This window comes from Anolis carolinensis, chromosome 5 (genome assembly GCF_035594765.1).
Source record: "Anolis carolinensis isolate JA03-04 chromosome 5, rAnoCar3.1.pri, whole genome shotgun sequence".
NCBI classification, from domain to species: Eukaryota; Metazoa; Chordata; class Lepidosauria; order Squamata; family Dactyloidae; genus Anolis; species Anolis carolinensis.
This window is the reverse complement of record NC_085845.1, coordinates 185894261-185915323: the sequence shown is the minus strand read 5'-3', so window position 1 is coordinate 185915323 and position 21063 is coordinate 185894261. Positions and strand designations below refer to the sequence as shown.

The 21063-nt window shown below is 39.7% G+C and overlaps 1 protein-coding gene across 7 annotated transcripts in view; it reads right to left on the bottom strand.

Moving 5' to 3' along the window:
- iqsec3 (IQ motif and Sec7 domain ArfGEF 3) overlaps positions 1-21063 on the bottom strand; it is a 194890-nt gene that overhangs the window by 55383 nt on the left and 118444 nt on the right. For all 7 annotated transcript variants that reach the window (XM_008110439.3, XM_008110438.2, XM_008110436.3 and 4 more), the window contains exons 3-4: positions 12487-12775; positions 296-1383 (exon numbers count right to left, since the gene is read on the bottom strand). In XM_008110439.3, coding sequence (XP_008108646.2) covers positions 296-1383; positions 12487-12775 — 1377 coding nt within the window. The remainder of the gene's footprint in view (positions 1-295; positions 1384-12486; positions 12776-21063) is intronic.

The following is a 21063-nucleotide window of genomic DNA, read 5'->3' as shown; positions in this document are numbered from 1 at the left end:
GTAGCAGAGGCTGCTTGGGGGTGGGGAAGGAAGCCTTTTGTGACCCCAACATTGAGCAATTGCAGGTTGGGACCCACAGTTTAAGAATTTCTGCTCTCTGTGCTAATGATCTGGATGTAGATTCTGTCTATATCTGTGGCAGGTCTCTAATGCAACAGTATGACTAATATGGGCTTTGGACCCTAAATATAAAAACAGTATCTTTGGAATTAGTCTAACCCAATTATTTTCACTAGTCTACTGAATAAAGGAAAGCCAGAAAGAATTAAAAGATAGATCATTGCTAACCACTTACATGTTAAAGAGATTTAGTCCAATGCGATATAGCCTCTTCCTCATGGTGTCTGTGGAAAGAGTTGGGGATTTGCAACTGGCTGGGTTCTCACAGTGGTACCGTGGAAGGCTCAAAATCATGGCCTGCAGGGCTTCCTTTGAGGATAACTCTGAGGCTGACTTGGCTGAGGTGGAGGTGCTGCTGCTGCTCAGCTGCTCTGAATTGTCCACATTTTCAGCCTCGGAGGCCTTGTTCTGTCCTGCCTCAATGTTAGAACCAAAGTCAAGCTTCTGCACCATCATTTGTTCTGGCTCTGTGTCTCCTCCTCCCAAGCCATTGGTGTTGATGTTCTCTTCTGTTTCTGTATGACTATTCTGGAGAATTTCGGGATCTGTTTGACCTTCTTGAACAACCTGAGGTTCTTGGCCTTCTTTCCCCCCTTCCTCTGGGATTTCTTCTATTTTGGCAGCTTGAGTAATCCCAGCCTGGGTGTTGTTGGCAAGGCAGTTGGCCATAGACACCGAGGTAGATGAGGAAACTGAGATGTTCTTGTTATCAATTTGGACAGTGACATCCCTGAAGGCCATCATGAGAGTGCTGCTGCTCTTTGGCAGTGTATCAGGCAGCAAACCTTCCTCTTTCTGTTGGTCCTTCAGTTCAGCTTCTAGGTCTTGGTTTGGCTGCATTGAACTGAATGCCTCCCTTATCTGATAGGAGCCGCCATCCTGAAGGGAACACATAGTCTTCAGGCTCCATGTGCTAAGGGCGTCATCTATAGATTTGGCCAAAGATTGGACTTGCTCAGTGAAAGAGTCCTCCAGTTCGGTCAGTGCCCCACTGATAGTGGCTGGTAGGGAGGGAGATCTCACCAAGGGGATGCCAACAAAATTGTATCCTTCCACCAGGGCTTTCTCAGCAGAGAAACTTTCAGAGTTCTGAACTCGTACTTTTCTCAGTGAAATCCGCCGGGGCATGCGGCTCTCCAGAAGTGAATTCCGTATCTTCTCAAAGTTTTTGCTGAGCTGGTACTGACGGAAGGCAGTCTGGATAGTGCAGGCTGCCCTCCGAGAGACCAGGTGGCCTCCGTATTTGTGCTCTAGCATTTCGATCTGAAACACACAAACAAGATTTTTTTTCAAAAATTGATTCCTGAAGCCATTCTATGACCTCTATTACCACACTGATTACTTTCTAATGATACTGTCAAGAACTCAATGCAGCATTTGTTGGGTTCCTCCTCCTTCCCTCAGCAGTGCTTTGAAAACTATCTCTTTAGCCTCAACTGAATGCCCTTCACTGCAGTACTCATTTCTTATTTCAACAAGGAGTTGGATCAATTGATAAATTTCCCCTAATCAGGCCCATTGCATCAAAGTCAGGGGACGCTCACATCTCTCCCTCTACCATAGATATCCCAACAACGCATAGGAATGGAATTTCTAAATCTGGCTTATGAACTGCATATATATTGACAGCGTTGGAACATCATAGTATAAGTGTATGTGTGGCTGATAGAAGAGAATCCAACATTCTGCGTGGACATGATGTATTTCACCCAAGTTCCCTTCCATACAATTCACTGAATCAAGAGAGGTACCCAACTCAAGTGAGCCCTAGGTAGTTTATATAGTTTGAATTTTTTTTTGTTATTTAAAAATATTTCACATTTAATTTTAGGGCAATCATAGCATCTGAGGTAAATAATCTACTTTTAGAAGCTTTAGTCACCTTGGTGGATGACGTACATTTGGAACTAAGAAGAGTGTGTCAGCTCTACTGGACCTTTCAGTGGCATTTGACACCCATCAACCATGGTATTGTTCTGGGCTGCTTCATTGTGAATGAATTTGAACTCAATGTTTTATAAGTGACTCCATTCCTTCTTGGAAGGGCAAACCCTTTCAAGTAGTGCTCTGGGACTCCTATTTGATATCTTTTCTGTCATCCTTATGCGGTCCTTCTGGGATCTGTTCCGTCTCTTATGCTATTTAAAATATACAATAAATCACTTGTATCACCAGTATGTTAATGACACCCCATTCCAGTACTTTTTTCCACCAAATTTCAGGGAAGTTGTTTCTACGATAAACTGGTGCCTAGCAGCTGTAATGGACCGGATGAGGGCAAACAAGATGAAGCTTAATCCATACATGACAGAGATACTCCTGGTGAGTTGTAATGCAGATCTGGAACTATGGATTCAGCCTGAAATTAATGTGATTATATTCCTCTTAAAGATGCAGATCTGTACTTTGGGTGTAGTCCTACATTCAACCCTGACCCTGATTTCTGTGGTGGCCAATAGTGTGCACGTACAGTTCAAGCTAGTGCATCAGCCACACCAATTCCTTGGGATATCTGACTTGGCTAGACTAAGAATGTTTTACTTATATTTTGATTAGATTACTATAATGCACTCTTTGTGGGACTGTCTTTGAAAAGTATTCAGAAACTTCAACTGGCCCAAAGAACTGCAGACAGATTGCTAATGAGTGCTGATTACAGGGAGCACAGCTCCCTTGTTGAAACAGCCCCACTGGCTGCTAATCTGTTTCTGGGCACAATTCAAAGTACTGGTTTTGACCTATAAAGATCTTTACAATTATGGCCCAAGCTGTTTAAAGGACTGTATCTTTCCATATGAATCTATCTGAGTGCTAAGATTTCTAGGGGAGGCACTTTTCTCTATCCCGCTACTTTCACAGGTATTGCTGGTGGGAAGATGGAAAAGGGCCTCTTCTCTGGAACCCTAACCCTAGAAAATTTAGGATGGGTTCTTTTTTTCCCTCCTTTTGGCAACAGGTTAAGCCTTTTCTTTTCCAGCAATATCATGCGGGTTGCAGTTTTACAAGGTCTTTAGCCTTCTCTGCCAAAGTGTACTGGTTCCTCACCAAACAACAAATCCAAGGATTTCATGGCATTGAGCCATGCCAGTTAAAAATGGTGTCAAACTGCATTAATTTCTACTATATAGATGTGCCACTCACTCTGGGAGAAAAGCAGGATATAAATAAAGTGATGAATAGAGTAAGGAAGAAAATAAATCTTCCCCACTCATGGAAGGTCTGAAATTTTAATTCTAATGGGCAAAACAAGTCACAAGGGATAAATGTCAAGAAAAGGTGGGTTGTGAAAGAGCTTCAGCTGAGTTGGTTAATGATGCATGCACACGCTGGTGCAGGCACCAACTAGGACATCTTATGCCAATAGTTTTTGTGCCTGTATGTTCTGCCTAGATTCTTAGGGGGGAAATGTACAAATAGCTATTTCTTATCACCTTTTTGATAAAAGCATAAAAAGTGGACCATTGGATAATGTTTTGTATTCACAGCATATATTATTCCAGTTTGGTTCCAATGAATATCTGTTAGATAACAATGGTGGTGGCGAAGAAAATGGATGACAAGGATGGAGGAAACTGAAAGGATAAACACTAATGATCCCCCACAGAGATTTAAAGTTGATATACTGAGACCTAGGCAGGTTTCTTTTTTCACCTGATAAGGGATTTTCTTCTTCTGAGCCTTCCTGGAAGCTGCTGTTTGTCAAATTACAATAATGTGCTACAGAACTTGAAAAACAGATCCATGCAAGGGAGATCAGCTTTGTCTTAATGAGCATATTACCATATGGACATCGAATTGAGCATATTGGTACAGAAACATTAGCTACTCTCCACCATTAATAATCTTGGCATTATTTACCACAGATGTGTAAAAACAAGCAGCTTACAGCATGATCCTGTGAGCAGAGCTTAGAAGAGGACTGGGGCGAGGGGGGGGGGAGGCTACAAGTTCCAGAACAACTGTAGAGGGGTGTTTATTGCAATTGAAGTACAAAAAAGGGTTTGTTTGTTTTTTCAGACTATAACCCTAAAGTTACTTTTTCACAAAATCTCTAGATGCATTCCCAGTCCTATCCCTGATTCCAATTGTTTAGCTTGTGCACAACTGAAAAATATTTATGATATTGGGAAAGTGACGGATAACAACATCCTGTGTATGTATCTAAAGTGTAGCCTAAATACATATGGCCACAAAAAATGGGAAAGGAATGTGTTTTCCACTCCCTCATTCCAGTCTTGTACTTTTCTTCTATCAACAGCTTCTAAGAAGAAAGCCATTCCTTCCGCCAAAATGGCAAGGGATGTGTGTGTGTCGAAGCACACTTCAGCTGATCTGAATGAAAGTCTACATCTGGATGTACATGTCTATGTATCACTATGCTCATTTTCAACACAATGAACTGGTCAGATGCATCCTTTGATGTACCTCCTGCATCTGGAAGAACTGTTGAATGTAATTAGTGGTATGTACTGATATCTGAATCTGAGTCAGAGTAGTGATTAGGGTGGAGCTGTGCCTCTCTCCACAATTCCTTTGGGAAGTCTTAGTAGCGGGGTTTTGTTTGTGCTCAGTGTTGGATTAATTGCCTACCTGAGTTAAGAGCCTTTCTTTTGTCCAATTAAGACTGACCTCTCCCTGCCCATTCCCACCACTTAAAAACAAAGCACTACTCTAATCTCCGCATACCCAATTTATCCAATATATGACAGCAGAAGCAAACATTTTAGAATGATTTTTAGACTTTAAAAATGTTTTGAAAAATGGAATGAATCATATCTTGTATAGAGTAGTCTTGTGTGGTGAAGGCTTCACATGACTCATACAAAACAAATTTACAAAGAAGTCTAATATCAAAATTGACAAAGACATTTAAAAAATAGCTATGTCACCTAGCCTTCAAGTATTTCTGCTTCAAAGAAAAATTATTACCAATCCATCTCCAGCATAACATACTAGACTTAGGAAGCTGCCTTATATTTAGTCAGATCATTGGTCCTCCTAGCCCTGGATTCTTTTAGCTGCTACTTAGGATTCTTTTCCGGGTATTTTGGAGATTGCTGGTATTCCCTGGTGGTCTTCTATTCAGCTGCTCAATGGGTCTGACCCTGCTTAACTTCCAAAATTCAACAAGATCAGGTGTGATTTTATTTGTATGGAGCAGAGAAAATTAATGGAGCAGACAGAATCTTTTATGCAGAAATTTGGAGAACTGGGGATATTAAAACAATGTGAATTTGACGAAATGTCCTTCCTGTGCTCCTATTTGCTGCAATCAGCTCTCTTCCATACCATTTCATGGTTGTAATTCTGACTTCTTTTGCTAAAGAAAAGAGGCTAGTAATAAACTATCTTTTTAGAGAGAGAGCTTGTCATAATATGTAGTTTGACTAAGAAATGGAAGAAATCTCACCACTGGGGATATTCTAGGCAAAACTGCCTGTCTGTGCATAATGAAATAGTGCTCCAACTATTTTCCAGCCCCCTCAAAGGGATCTTGCCTTCAACATGAAGTGCAGAACTCAAATCAAGAGGGAGTTTTGTGGTGGTAAAAACACAAAACGTCAAATTGGTTTCACTGACAAAATCAATCTATTCAATGGTACTACATTTGTAACTCCACAATCAAATCAATAATTATCACATTACCATTTTGTGCATTTTACAGAAATGTGAAAATACTAGTCTTGCTAATGCACAAAATCTCTCCAATAGCACAATCAGCAACACCAAAAAACCCTTGGAATTTCAAGGTAAGGGGAGGGGCAAGCAAATTCTCATTTGCCTCATTGAGGTGAACCAACTAAAAAATACTCCCCTATTATCGTCATACAGGCCAAACAATGAATTCTTTTTCAAAAACAGAGTAAAAACATATGCTGCTGTTAATTAAAGAATGAATTCTTACTATATTCTCAAAAACACTAATTACTAAAAGACCAGCTACATAATTTCCTGAAGCTTCCTATGAAGCAGTAACCTTTCAGGGATGGCAGCATTCAGCCTCTCATGACTAACTTGAAACATATAGCAATGCACAAATCACCAGACTTAATAGCATACCCTGATTCAGAGACTAGATGAAATGGGGTGAGTGACCTGCTTGCTTGTACAGATTTCCAATATTCCTTCCTATTGGAACACAAAGTATATTCTGATAATGATTACTTTTGACAACTCTATTTGCCAGCTGGGACAGGAAGCAATTCACTACATATTGGCCACATCTCATGCAATGATGAGAAAACTTCCCAACCAGCTTAGAATCTTCCCAGTGGAAATATTCTTTATGCCAGTATCCCTGGCCCATGTAATGCAAAGACCAACTGCCAACAGATCCCATATGAGGAATTTGTTGCTGAACTGAATCACTTTAGTCAGACATGTGATCACTGTTCCCTTGTCTATAACAAAACTCCATGCATACTAGAAGCCCATCATGTATACTTGAAACAATACCACTGTCACATTGTAAGTTATTTTAGCATGGAATGGGAGAGATGTAGCCTGTCCCTTAGATGCCTTTACCTGTTACCTTCCTTCCAAAGGAAACTGCATGCACTCAGTGGGAATAAATTCTTATTGTGTTTCCCTCCTTGCTTTAAGGCAGGTCACAGCACTAAACTCAAAAGCATCAAGCTCAGCAATGGATCTACCCTCCCCTCCTTTCATTTTTACAGTGATAGAATAGTGTTAGCTCAAAATGATGGCAAATTTAGACTTGACCTTGGTACAGTTGTGGGTCCCCCTCCCGTTCACTCAAAAAGAGTCCTACTTTAAGCCTATTTTTTCTCTCTGTACTGACTCTCTGGGCACTTCCAGACTTGTGGCAAACCGCACTATAGCGGGTTTTTAAAATTTGAGTCCCCACACCTATCACCAAAACCCAGGCTTTCCCAGGGGAGTGTCTAGATGCCCTCCCAATGACTTCCAAGAGAGCACCCAAACACCCCAATCCACCCTCCAAAAGCCTTAAAACAAAAACTTACCAGGCCGCCATTAACCTCCTCCGGCAGTCCTCCTGGTGCATAGAAATGACATGTGGGGGGAAGGGAGATCAGAGCAATTTTCCTCCTCATCCCACCACCCGCCTCCTGGCACGTTATTTTTATATGCTAGGAGGACTGCTGGAGGAGGTTAATGGCAGCCTCATTCATTTTTGTTTAATTTTAAGGCTTGGGAGGTTGGGGGGGGGGGGTTGGGAGGAGGTGCCCTCTTGGTTCTCCAGGCTCATGGAGCCCAAAAACATGAGAGGGCTGAGGGACTGGCCCATACTGCATTAGACCCAGACCTTCCAAGAAAGCCCTATCTAATGGGGTATCTAATTAATTTGGGATAAAGCAAAGTTTACCTGATTTGTCCTGGATTAATTCACTTTTACCTAAGGCACAGTTTGGTTGCCTCAGGTAAAAGCCTTTTGGGCCTGTCTGGAAGGGTCTTCTGTCGTTCTTCTATCAGCCCCTGTATCAGTTGACGTTAGCAATACTTCAGGATTACATTAAGCCAACAGCCAATTTAATTCACATTTCCCAGATTAAAATATGATTCAGAATTGAATTATCCTTCAACTTTCATGCTTCCTGAAGTTTGCAATGCAGTTTTCCACACAATATATAAATAAATAGCAAAATTTTAATTTTGCAAAGATAAACTGTGGAGGGAATGGTATACTGCTTCTCACTTCTGTATAATCAGAAGTCACATTGTTTTGTCATCACACAAACACTTCTCTCCTATTTCTGGAAGCAAAAAGATCATAACTATCTTTTAAATAACCAAAGCCTAAATTGAGTTGCTAATCTCAGCTATGGTGGACAGCAGGATTTATGTAGGTGCTGGCTTATTCAACAAATAAATGAAAAAAATTGCAAACTTTGTGATGATGAGTTCAAGCAATCTATTTCTGCAGACTACTAGCCGCTGTGGTTTGGTGATTAGAGAACTGGATTATTCTGGAGACCAAGATCTGAATCCCAGATCTGGGCAAGTCACACAACAACAGCAGCAGCAGCATAGCAACTTCTGCAAAACCACGAGATAAACTTCTTCAGAAGTATCCTTAAACACTGCTGGATTACTTTAAGCTGATACCAGCTGCATTTCTACACATTCTTACCTGGGACTAAGACCCAAAGAATGTAGTAGAACTGTATTTCAAGTAAATATAGATAGTATTGTGATGTTAATCTTCATTTTCAGCATTTTACTGTCATTGAAATAGAGCTATGGAATTGCAGTAGATTTTGTGCTCTCTTGTTTACTGGAGATTTAATTTCCTTCATCTGGATTCATTACACGCCCAGTGTATTGTACTCTCCAGGTCTTATTATGGATTTTTCTCATTTCACCCATATCATTTCTTAAAATTTAATCTCCATGCAATATATTTCCAATTATACTCTGCATCCTTATTGTATCCTTCTTGGTTGAGAGGAATCATTTGAACTTTTTTAGATATTTAATTTTCTGGGTTAGGTAGAACGCAATGAGGAAAGACATAACAGGATGTTGTTTCTTTTTTATTAAAAGCTCATCCCATCATACATACCAGAAACTGCAGAACCCTTTCATTTCTCTTGTGGGAAAATTCTCACCGTAATTTTAATTTTACCCAGTTTATATTTTAAAATGGGAGTGGGATTTAATCTGGATTGGACTCCCATATACAGTACTTAATTGAAAATAAAAGGGCAATGACTTTCAGCTCCATCTTACATCCATTTAACATGCCACACAGTTTGACCCTTCATTAAGGTAATCTATGTACGCAATGAGAACAAATTATGTTCACAAATTATGGTTTAATCCTGTTTTACAGAATTTGGAAAGTGTTTTTTCAAATGAATTACTTGCCACCATAGTTCCAAGAGAGTCTGCACAGAGTAGTCGTTTAAGTGTCAGACTGAATCTGGAAACTAGCATTCAAATTCCTGCTCAGCCATGGACACCAACTGGATGACCTTTCAGCTTTGGAGGAAGATGAAGGCAACTCCCTTCTGAATAAAGCTTGCCAGGAAAGCCCTGTGTTAAGGTTGCCACAAGTCACAAAAAACTTGATGGTACACAGCCGTAACAACAATAGTTCCAAGACAAAAGAAATAACAGATGGGCGTTATTTACCATTATAATTGTTTTTTTTAAGTAGTTCTTTACTTTCTTGTTTCTTAAAATTAGTAAAATTAGTACTGTTACTTCAAAGAAAAAACTCTTGGATGCTAGAAGTCAATGGCTTGTCATCCAACACATGCTCTCTATCTTGTTACTGCTTCAATGCCTACAACACGTGTAGAGCAGCAGCACGTGATCACTGAGCGATCCTAACCTCAGTGAAAAAGTGGGGGTATAAATAAACATAATAATAAATAATAATTAGTACCTTCAGGATATGATGGTACTAATTATTATTAATTATTATATTTATTTATACCCCCACTTTTTCTCTCCACAAGGAGACTCAAAGTGGCTTGAATGTAAAATCAGCCTTCATATTCACTGAGGTTAGAATCGCAATTTTTTTTTTTAAAAAAACACTTTTTTTTAGCTGGGAGAACACCTTCCTAGGTCCTCCAATATGACTCTATGGGCAACATGTGCTACAGAACTGCACTGACTGACCTAGAGACCCCCAAAAATAACATTTCAATCAAATTTGCAAATAATAAAACCTACAAATGTGGAGGGCCGACTGTACTACATCCTAGATACCTTGCTGGAGAACCTTGTATATCACTTCCTAGCCTTGATGCTCTTCTGAACCAAGAGGAAGGTTGGGGAACCGTACCTACTTGCAGCCAAATTCAGTCATGGAGGTGCCATCCCCCTTCTTTGGCCACCTATCTGGCCAGACCATTACACTTCTGCCACTTTCTTTACCACATTCTGAAGGCGCACAGAAATGAGTGGGTCAAAAAATTAAAACCATAAGTTATATCTAATGTCAGCTTCACTGCTTGAAACAGTCCAGAACAAATCAAATGTCAATAAGATGAGTGCAGATGATGTTTGAAAAGGTGACTTTTTTGGACTACGACTCCCCATGATTCTGCTCTCCGTACCTTGGAAAACCTAGTTCAAATTTTAATCTTTAGATGTTTAAGACTAATTGCAAAAAAAAGTCTGACTCATTCTTAACTGCAAGAAAATCAGGCATGAGTCTCTGATGGAAATATCATTTCCCCAATGTATGTTTTAGGGTGAATCAATACTGTAGAATTAATTCAGTCTGACACCTGCCATGGTGCAATGTGATGGACTCATGGAAGTTGTAGTTTTACAAGATGTTTAGCCTTTTCTGCCAAAGAGTGCTGGTGCCTCACCAAACTACAGATCCTGGGATCCCATAGCACTGAGCCATGGTAGTTTAAGTGGATTAATTCTACAGTCTAGAATAGATGCACTTTAGATTAATTTCCTGTACCAGCAAGGGGTTTGACTTGATGATCCTTGGAATTCCCTAGCAGCTCTACATTCTTATGATATCCAGATATTTGCCCGTTACAAAATCCACAGGGTATAATGCAGCTCTTTTATTGATTCTTATTAATTTTCTGCGTGAAGGAGGAGAAATAACTTGGATTGTGTACTGTGAACATGCGACTTGGCTGAAAACATTTATCTATGTAACAACAAAGATATAAAAGCACATTGGAAAATATACATGATGAAATGAATCGCTAGGCCAAAATGAGATGATTTCAGGGAGAGTCTACAAAAAGAACATTATATCAATGAAAAATGGAGGGACCTAAATACAAAAATATAAATTTGAAGTACTGCTTAGAGCCCTGATCTGTGTCAATCTACAGCTATGATTACTAGATCTATGCACATACTAATGTGTTCAAAAATGGCACACAGTATATTTTTTCTGTGGCCAAAGTCATTACCGAGTATAGCCTGTATAGAATGAGTGCGGAAACAGAACCATGACTGGGAATAGTCATCTCCTCATATTCCCACAGAGGGGGCAAAGTAAAGAAAACATAGTATTGATCTTCAATTTGTTGTTCATATAAATAAGAGAATTGCTCTAAAATGATTTATGGGGTGAATCCTACCTTTATCCCCTTCAGTATTCAGAAACCAAAGCAACAGGCAGTATAACCTATCTTCTATGTTAGTTTTGTGACAGGATCAGCATTCCATTGCAAATTTCTCAACCCCTGACTTTATTCTGGAGCTAAAATCTTGAATCACACTCATAAGATTTATTTATTTACTTAATTACTGACTGACATTTGTTTCAGGAGTTAGCAGCTGGTTGGGGCCACATGCCAATTTCCCCTCAACCCCACCTATATTGATTTCTGTCATTATCCTAAACGGGTCTGCAGAGGAGGATGGTATCTATGGATTGTATGGGGTTCTAGGGTGCTGGTAGTCGGAGTAAGGTTATTTTTGCATGTTATCACACATCTGAGTAAGTCTTTGCATGTTTTGGGATAAAACATATGCTGAAATTTTAAACATTTTGAAGTGACAGGCTTTGGAGGACTGATGAAGGATTTCAAGGGCCAGAAAAGTGGGGTTCAAGGGCCACATGCAGCCCATAGGGTGACCTTTTTCCCACCCTGATTGATTTAATCTAATGCAAGAGGCTGAGAGAGTTTGGGAAAGTTAATTTTGCAACTACAACTTCCATAAATCCCCAGCCAGCACTGCTAAGAGGTCTTAGTAGTTGTAGTCCAAAACAGAAACTTTCATAAGGTTGGATGAGACTGTTTCCTTATCCAAGGCAGAAGCTCTTCAGGCTCCCAGGATGAAGTCCTTTCCATGACCTTCTACTCCAGTGGTTCTCAATCTGTGGATCCCCAGGTGTTTTGGCCGACAACTCCCAGAAATTCCAGCCAGTTTACCAGCTGTTAGGATTTCTGGGAGTTGAAGGCCAAAACATCTGGGGACCCACAGGTTGAGAACCATTGTTCTACTCAATGCTTTAAGCTGGAAATGCCAAGAAAGGAATCTGGGAACTTTTATATGGAAAGTAGGTTCAGGTACCAACCCTATCATTAGGCACTGAGGCAAAATATGAATGGTATAAAAGGGCAACTAATTCTTGGATGGTTGTATATTAATGAATTTGTATTAGCCAGGAGAAAGAGAAGTAGTGTACAGTCAGATTTTCAAAGGAACATAACTAACTCTGATGTCTTGTATTGAGATGTGTGGCTCCTTCTCAAGCAGCAAAACGTTCTATCACTGAGCTATGATCCCTTCCCACAAACATCTGCCCACTCCTCATCCTTATCAATGGCAGTGGTCAGGAGGCAGTGGTGTGCATGGAAGGAAACTAGGCTAGAGAGTTGATTGAGAAATGGCCCCAACCCTCCCCTACCCCCTCTCCCATGGCATGAGGTGAAGCTGGTGTACCTGTTTATTCTTTAAGTCAAGGGAGAGCTCATAATCAGAGGCTGCGGCATGGGAACAGGTGGCTGCCCCTTTGCTGCGCTGCCCTCTCACGGGGGAACCCGTGTGGTGGAGGCTGGCCTTCTGCACCAAAAGGGAGCACCCCGCTGCCTGCTCTTCCTGCAGCTCCGCATGCTGGGCTTTTAACTTCAAGGTGTCGGACCTGCCTTCCTGGCCACTGTGTCTGCCGGCCTCCTTCGGATCCTCCGTGTCACACCCGGGTTTCTTGCTGGCTGAACCGCAGGGATCATCACTGTGAACAAAACGCAATGTTTCTCTTGTTTTATTTGTTCTTTTTTTTCTTTCTTAATTCTCTCTAGCCCTTAGTAGTTTAATTGGCTTTGCAAATATCCACAGAGCACATGCTGTTGCAGAGCAGAAGTAAGGGAGCTCATGGGAGTAGATTAATGTTGCCATAGGGTTGGTGCTGTGCCCTTAGAAAGTTGGTGGGAATTTTCCTTCCTGACAGCTCCTGCAGATGTCAAGGATATTTTGTTCATTCCCTTTGGTTTATGGCCCAGAAAGTCAACCATGTGATGTATAGTAACCCATTTCAAATGGCAGAAATGGGAAACTGTCAACTACCTGCTAGACCACAATATATGACCAGTGGGCAGCATTCAGTTGATAGATATGAGGTTCTGCAACCTGAATTGGGGCGAGGGGTGTCCCTTAAGAATGGAAAAAATATTTGAAAATATTCATGAAATGGTCAAATAATATATTTTGGGGGTATTAAGAATCCCTGATGGGAAGACTCATGGACTAACAAGATTTTTTTGCAATTCAGCACTTATTCTCCACACAATTTGCACAGGATTGTTTTGCACATAAAATATTTTCTATTCACAAAATAATAATTATATGCAAAATATTAAATTGTGGATTTATTTTGTACTAACTTTGCACGTAGTTGACTTGCACAGAAAATATTTTTGTGTGCAGGAAACAACATTGCTATTTTCACCCAGAAAATGCTGTTTTCCATACAAAAATACCATGTGTGAAATTTGTGCAGGATAAGCACAGAATTGCTAATGCACTTCAAAATCTGCACAGATTTTACCACAGCAAGAACACAATTGTTAAAATTATGTGTGGCTACCTTTAATAGGAAATTAAGTTAAGAATTACATATCTAATGTCCCCTGATGTACTCTGTGGCATGTGAGGCAGATGCCAACCTATCTTTTCAAACATAAAGCCAGTAGAAGTTTAGCATTCGCTTTATCCATTACATGGTGCGTGTGCCAAGGTATGTTCAGTGTGCCAGCCAAACTATTTTGCCTCAACTCAGCATCCCTTAGATGCTGCAAATCTGACCCTTTATGTGATGCTTTAAAGTGAGCTGGCGAAGAAGGGTTTCATCAGCACAAAATAGTAATTGCAGTTTTTATGGGTCTAACTGTGAAAGTTATATTTAAGGCTCATCTGAATATTAACTCATATCTTATTATGGCAGAGCTAAGGATTTGGAAATTGTTCTTTGGGTATTAGCTTTTTTCTCAAGGGAGGGAGGTCCTTCATTTAACAGAAGGGTTTTGTAGGAAGACATGTTGTAACTTAGGCAGTTTGACAGATGCAGAAGCAAAGGGGGAAGAGAAAACCACTGCTGCTAAAGATGCTTCTATCCCAACTACCAGCTGGGAGAAAAAGTTGCTGGAAGAAGACATCTAGCAAGCTCATTTATCACATCACAACCTATCCTCGGGTATTTTTATTCAGAGGTAAGTCATACTGCGTTCAGTGAGACTTACTCTCTGATAACTGTAAACAGTCATGGTTTTCATAGCATGGAGTTTCCCTCCCTGCAGACCCCACTAACTGGTAGAACAGATTTACATCTAGATTTCTGCTCCCCCACCTAAAACAAAACATAACAACACAGAAAGCATATCACTATGTATAACACACAAAGGCTATGTACAGATGCATGGATTTCTTCCTTTAAGTTTCACCAGCATGTGCACTTCTGCCACACATCTAACTTCAGCCTTCCTTTTAATCTTGCAGTGTGAAAAGTCATTTGTGGTTGGCAGAAAAAGGAACCATAGTTGTCATTTAAATGAAGGGGTAAAAAAATGACAAAGGCATAAACATGTATTTTGATGTGCAATTTTGAGATGTTTGAACTATAGTTTCAAAAAATGATTGGGGAAAGAATAATCGGCTTTGCCTCAAATTAGACTTCACCCGAGTGGCTTCCTACTGTGTGCTCTTGACTTGCTGTTGACTTGCAAGGCAATTCAGTCCAAAAACACACTTCAGATTTTACCATCGTTTCAGTGAACCCATATAGTTAATTTTTAGGACACTTCAATAATTTACATAGCAACAGACTGTCACAAGGACAAGGATATTAATGTGCCACAGGATGAAACAAGGGATAGCTCCCCCAAGTTGTCTCTTTCACACACAGAGAGAGTTAGTGTTGTAATAACAGATTAAAAGGAAAGAGAAAAAAGAGAAAATATATATAAAATAAACCATGTCAAGCTGACTCTAAAAATGAGCATCCTGTGAAAGATGCTTACTCAATTCAGATGTCATTTGAAACCACATTTTAGAATTTTCATATTGAGGTGCAATTAACCTTTGGCTTGCTAACTTTCTTACCTTCTAATCTTCTGATATGGCCAAGTAAGGTTTGGAAGGTTTTGCTTCTAGCTTATTACAGATTGACTATTCCTTATCCAAAATGATTGGGACCAGAAGTGCTTTGGAGTTAGAAATGGCTGGGAGGGTGAGAATATCTGTATTTGCACATATGTACATAATGAGATATTTTTGAGATGGGGCCCAAGTCTAAACATGAATTTCATGATGGGTAATACCCTGAAGCTAGTTTTATACAATATTTTTAACAATTATGTATATAAAATGAAGTTTGTGTACAGTGAACAAGCACACGTGGACAATTTTGAAGTATTTCAGATTTCCTGACAGGAGATTCTCAACTGTATCTGCAGCTTGTCATATTGTGTAAAGCTAACAAATTATGGTGGATGTTAACTATGATTTGAGCTTAAAAAAGAAAATTCAAACCATAGGATGGTATTTCAACAAGACATAGTAAACACTAACTAAACTTCAGTTCGAGGCTACCATATAAAACCCTCTGTTTCATTGCCAGATAGGATATATGGGGCTTTTTGCTTTGCATTTTTTTTTCATTCAGCTAAATAGTTAAGATTTCCGAAAAAGCAATTTCTGCTGTTCAATAGAGCCCTCTGTCTGAAGTACAAAAAATGTGGATGCAGTCCTGAGACCAAATTAAGACAAGTTCTGAGGAATATTCGATCTCTATTGCATTTGTGTCTATTGTTATTAGCGTTGCCTTTAAGTCATTTCCGGTCTATGGTGACCTAGGCTAAGGCAACCCTATCATGGGGCTGTCTTGGCAAGATTTGTTCAGAGGAGTTTTGCTATGGTCTAAGCCTGAAGCTGGATCTTCACTTCTGCATTATATGTGTCTACAGTGACCATATAGTGCAGATTCAAACTGCATTATATGGTAGTATAGATCCAGTCTGAGAATGTGTGACCTGCCCAAGGTCATCCGTGAGTTAGGAGCCCCCGGTGGTGCAGTGGATTAAACCCTTGTGCCAGCAGGACTGATGACTTGAAGGTTGGGTTTCTGTCCTGAAGGTTACCAGTTCAAATCCAACCTGGGGAGAGCACGGATGAGCTCCCTATATCAGATCCAGCTCCATGTAGGGACATGAGTGAAGCCTCCCACAAGGATGGTAAAAACATCCGGGCGTCTCCTGGGCAACGTCCTTGCAGACAGCCAATTCTCTCACACCAGAAACAACTTGCAGTTTCTCAAGTCGCTCCTGACACACACAAAAAAACCCAGTGATTTTTCTGACTGAGCAAGGATTTGAACCCCAGTTTTACAATTATACTTTAATTCTTAAACCAATATGCTATGTTAGATCCCAAAACATTGTTAAATACCCAAATTTTTATAAACCTGCCTAGTAAAAAAAAATCATATTATGGTCAATATCAGCAACTCGTCAATCCTTAAAATTATTTTCCACACATCATTAAACAAACTATAAAGAGGCAAAATGGTCAGGAAATATATTTTAAACAATCCCCTATTAATTAGCATTCTATAAAAGCTGTGGTTAAAAAATTACAGCATTTTAAAAGAATGAACACGGAATAATCAATCATATGAATGGAGCAAGGCAAAGTCCATTGAAGTAATAAAGAATAACGGTAATGGTAGTAGTAAAGTTCTAAATGTCCAACAGGATATAACAACCTCCAGTATATTAAAACTACTCGTATAGGGGAGGTAAGCAAACAAATAAAGGTTTTATATCTGCTAGAATTCCAAAAACAGTTTACTACTGGTAGTGGAAGTGCTAGTATTTTACTGTCTGATTGTCAGGCTATCTCACTGTTGATCTTTAATATTCCTCCTTTTAATCAGTTCAAGAAAACTGATTAATCTGAAGTTGCTCTTTTCCCTTCTTTACAGGTTTTCCACTTCTGTTTGCAACAATAAGCCTGTTGCAATTCCTGCTTTTATACAACTCATAAGAATATAAGCTATGTATGTGTATAATGGATATGGTGCTATCATGCCTTTAAACACACGGACGCTGCTTGCTTTAGTAGAGGCTTGTGGAGAAGGCTCTCTTTAGTAAGAATCCCTTTCTAGGTTTGGCAGATTTATGGTGCAGCTGTGAGAACGTGCCGCAATCTCAAGGTTTTTCTCATGGGATAATATTACAGAGGGTGGGCTAGAAGATGTTATGATTAATGGGCCAATGGGAGAAAATCGTACAGTAGAATTATTAAAGCTGCACCTTTAAAATGGGGTGAAAGTTCACATATTGTTTGAAATGTGCTACCTATAAATATATGGTACAGTTAATATTCAAAAATCCATGATATAATTTACTCTTTAGTTAATTGAAATACCATATTTACTCAATTATAAGGTGTCGTTGAGTCTAATGAATACCCTGATTTTGGCCAAACAATGTGTGCATTAGACTCGAGTAAATACGGTAAGGTTTCTACTTCCTGAGAACTTTATTTTCTGAACTGAGCAAGCCTTTGCTTGTCAACACCCCAGGTGTGCTAAAATGCACACTTGAAGCCACCATCTATACTCTGGTATCTGCTTTTTCTGTTCACTGTTTTGGAGGAGGTATTGTCAACAGAAAAAGTCTGCTTGGTTGCTATTGGGAGGTGGGGACCTTATGTAGGGAATGACCTACATAGGGTCCCCATACCATCGCCCATGCCTGTTTTATATTATAGACCCTATAATAACTGGCAATGGAATTCTAAGGTTTCAGAGAAGGGCCTTTTTCCAGCCCTGCCTGGACGACTCCAAGATCTTCGGCATGCACAGCATATACTCTAATGTGGTTCCTTCCTTGTGCAGGCACCAATTCAACACTTAACGTGCTGCTTAATATTTAACATGAGAAACTGAAAAGCACAGCTGAAACTTTTCAAGGCAAGATTTAGTACCTTTCCAATCTGAGATGACTGCCTTAACAAATACGCGCACATAAATGTAGGTGACTCTCCATTGCAATATCATGACATCTTGTTTCAGTATGATTAATGGTGTCTGTTTACAATAAATTATACAAAATGGAGCACAGGATTTTTTTATTTCTCAGAAGTAATTCTGCACACACTGAATTTGGTCCTGTCACAGATTTTGTTTAAAAACAAATCAGCTTCTGTCTAGGGATGTGAAAATTTCTCTGTCTTGCTTTTGGTGCATTATTTCAGATCCCACTTATATTCTCTTCCCATCTTAAGGTGTATCCACTCTGTAGACTGAATGTGGTTTGATACCACTTTAACTGCCATGGTTTAATGCTGTGAAATCCTTGGAATTTTAATTTGGCGAGGCGCCAGAACTCTTTGAAAGAGAAGGTTAAAACCTTGTAAAACTACAGCTCCCATGTTTCCATAGCATTGAATCATGCAGTTAAGGCGGTGTCAAATTGCATTAATTCTTCAGTGTAGATACGCCCATAGGTGCATATCAAATTGTGAAATTTCATGATTTTTTACATAAAACTGTAATACTTTTGCCTAATATAAATACTGATTTATGTATTGCTATCTCATGTACACATTTTCCCCACTGACTAAATAGTGCTGGCGTGAATGCTTTCAAATGTGGTTTTTATCTCATTTCCATTTTCAAATGCATGCACTCTTTTGCAGCAAACTTTATTCTTCCAAAATGCTCCTCATTGAAAAATGCACAAAACCTCTTGTAATCTCACTCAGCAGGGAAAAAACATTTGAAAATCTTTCATTCTTGAATGAGAGAAGGGGTTTTAGCACTGGACCATGGGTGCATCTACCATGTAGAATTAATGCAGTCCAAACCCATTTTCACTGCCTCGGCTCAATGCTATGGAATCATGTGAGTTGTAGTTTTCCTGGAATATAACCTTCTCTTACAAATAGGGCTGCTGCCTCACCAAACTACAACTCCCATGATTCCATAGTATTGAACCACAGCAGTTCAACTAGTGTGAGACTGCATTAATTCTACAAGGTGATGCATCCCTCAAATAGATACAGCAACTTCAATGGCTCCTTTAAAGTTCAGAATAAAACTCAAAGTAGATTCACTGTCCTAGCCATCACTTCTCATCATACTAAGGAGTATAGATAAAAAGAACATTGCTCCATGCTATTGATTCGCAAGTGCAATTCTGCCATTCAGCCCAAAACCAAGTTACATTACACCAGCAATTTTGCCTCTTCGTTTGTCTACAATCTAGCGCCTATTATCTTTCAGCATTTATTCCACATTGTAGATGCACCTTACAACTCTGGAGACCAGGATTGAAATCCGCACATGGACACAGAAACACTCTAGGTGGTATGGGGCAAGTCACACTCTCCCAGCCTCAGGCTCCTTCCACACAGCTGTATCAAATCCACATTGAACTGGATTATATGGCAGTGAGGACTCAGATAACCCAGATCAAAGCAAATATTGTGAAATATCTGCCTTGATATCATGGGTTATATGGCTGTGTGGAAGGGCCCTCAGAGTAAGGAAATAGCAAATCTTAAGAAAATTTAAGGTTCATCTTACATTGGAAATAACTTGAAAGAAAACAACAATAACATTGTTTTTGCATTGAAGAATGAAGTAAAACCCTTCTACACTGCCATATAATCCAGATAATCAAAGCAGATAATCCACATTATTTGCTTTAAACTGGATTATCTGAGGGCCCTTCCAGACAGGCCCTATATCCCAGGATCTGATCCCAGGTTTTTTGTTTATCCCAGATTATCTGGCAGTGTGGACTCATATAATCCAGTTTAAAGCAGAAAACCTGGGATCAGATCCTGGAATATAGGGCCTGTCTGGAAGGGCCCTGAGTCTACACTGCCATATAATCCAGTTCAAAACAGATAATGTTTAAGTCAAGATTTCCATCTCTAATTCTAGGGAAGTGTGCCAAAGTTCCAAACGCTTTGGGATGACCCTTGAGGTCTTTTCTGGTTCTAAGATTCTGTGTATCTCTGGCCTGCAAGTACATAATGTAAGAACAATGAATTAATAATGAACAATTTTGGGCATTATCTGAAGCCTGAGGTGGCTGCTCAAATCTGTCTAACAGTAGGGATGGACCTGACTTAACTCATGAGATGGGCAGCGAAATTTGATATGCCATTTATGTGTGGCTCTATGTTCTCTATAGAACATTTACAAACTTAAAAAAAAAGCAGGGATCTTACAGAAATTCCTCTATACTTTTATTTTTGAGATAAAGGAGAAATGGCAGATAGCATGTTTATTCTGATTTTTAAAAAACCTATATAATTCTTTATTTCCAGCATTTATATCCCACCTTTCTCACCTGAAGGGACTCAAGCAAGACTGCAAATTGTGACATGTCAGTTCAGTACATAAAAGAGGCCGAAAGGTCCCAAATCACTAAGTGATATACAGGGTGTTTGAAAAAGAACTCCCTATTCACCATTTAATTTAAATGGTGAATAGGGAGTTTTTTTCAAACACCCTGTATTACCGTATACATGTTTGCCTGCCACATATATCATGTGCTAATGGAAGGGAAGCAAGAACACATTCTCTGCCTACACTCCCTAACATCCACTATTGGTTTTTTTCTTATATCCTCCCTTTCCTTCAGTGAGCTGAAGCGAACATCTATGCCTCTTCTTCTACCGACTTAATAATCACAGCAAAATTATCAACTGATACAGGCTGGGAGTAAATGATTGGACTCTGTGTGTCAATCAATGGTGGGGATTTGAATCTGGATGCCACTCCAGTGCTCTAACCATTACTCCACTACCCTCCAACCAGGGCTGGCCTAACATATATTGTTGTCGAAAGAGGACAAGAATGTATTCTTTTCCATTACATATACAGAAAATGACCAAAATGGGACTTGATTCTTATTTTGAAGCTGGTAATGGACCAGTGTCTCCCACTATCCCAGTAGGCTGGAGGGCAGGCCACATGGTGCATAAACAGCGCTGCTAACATCTCCCTGC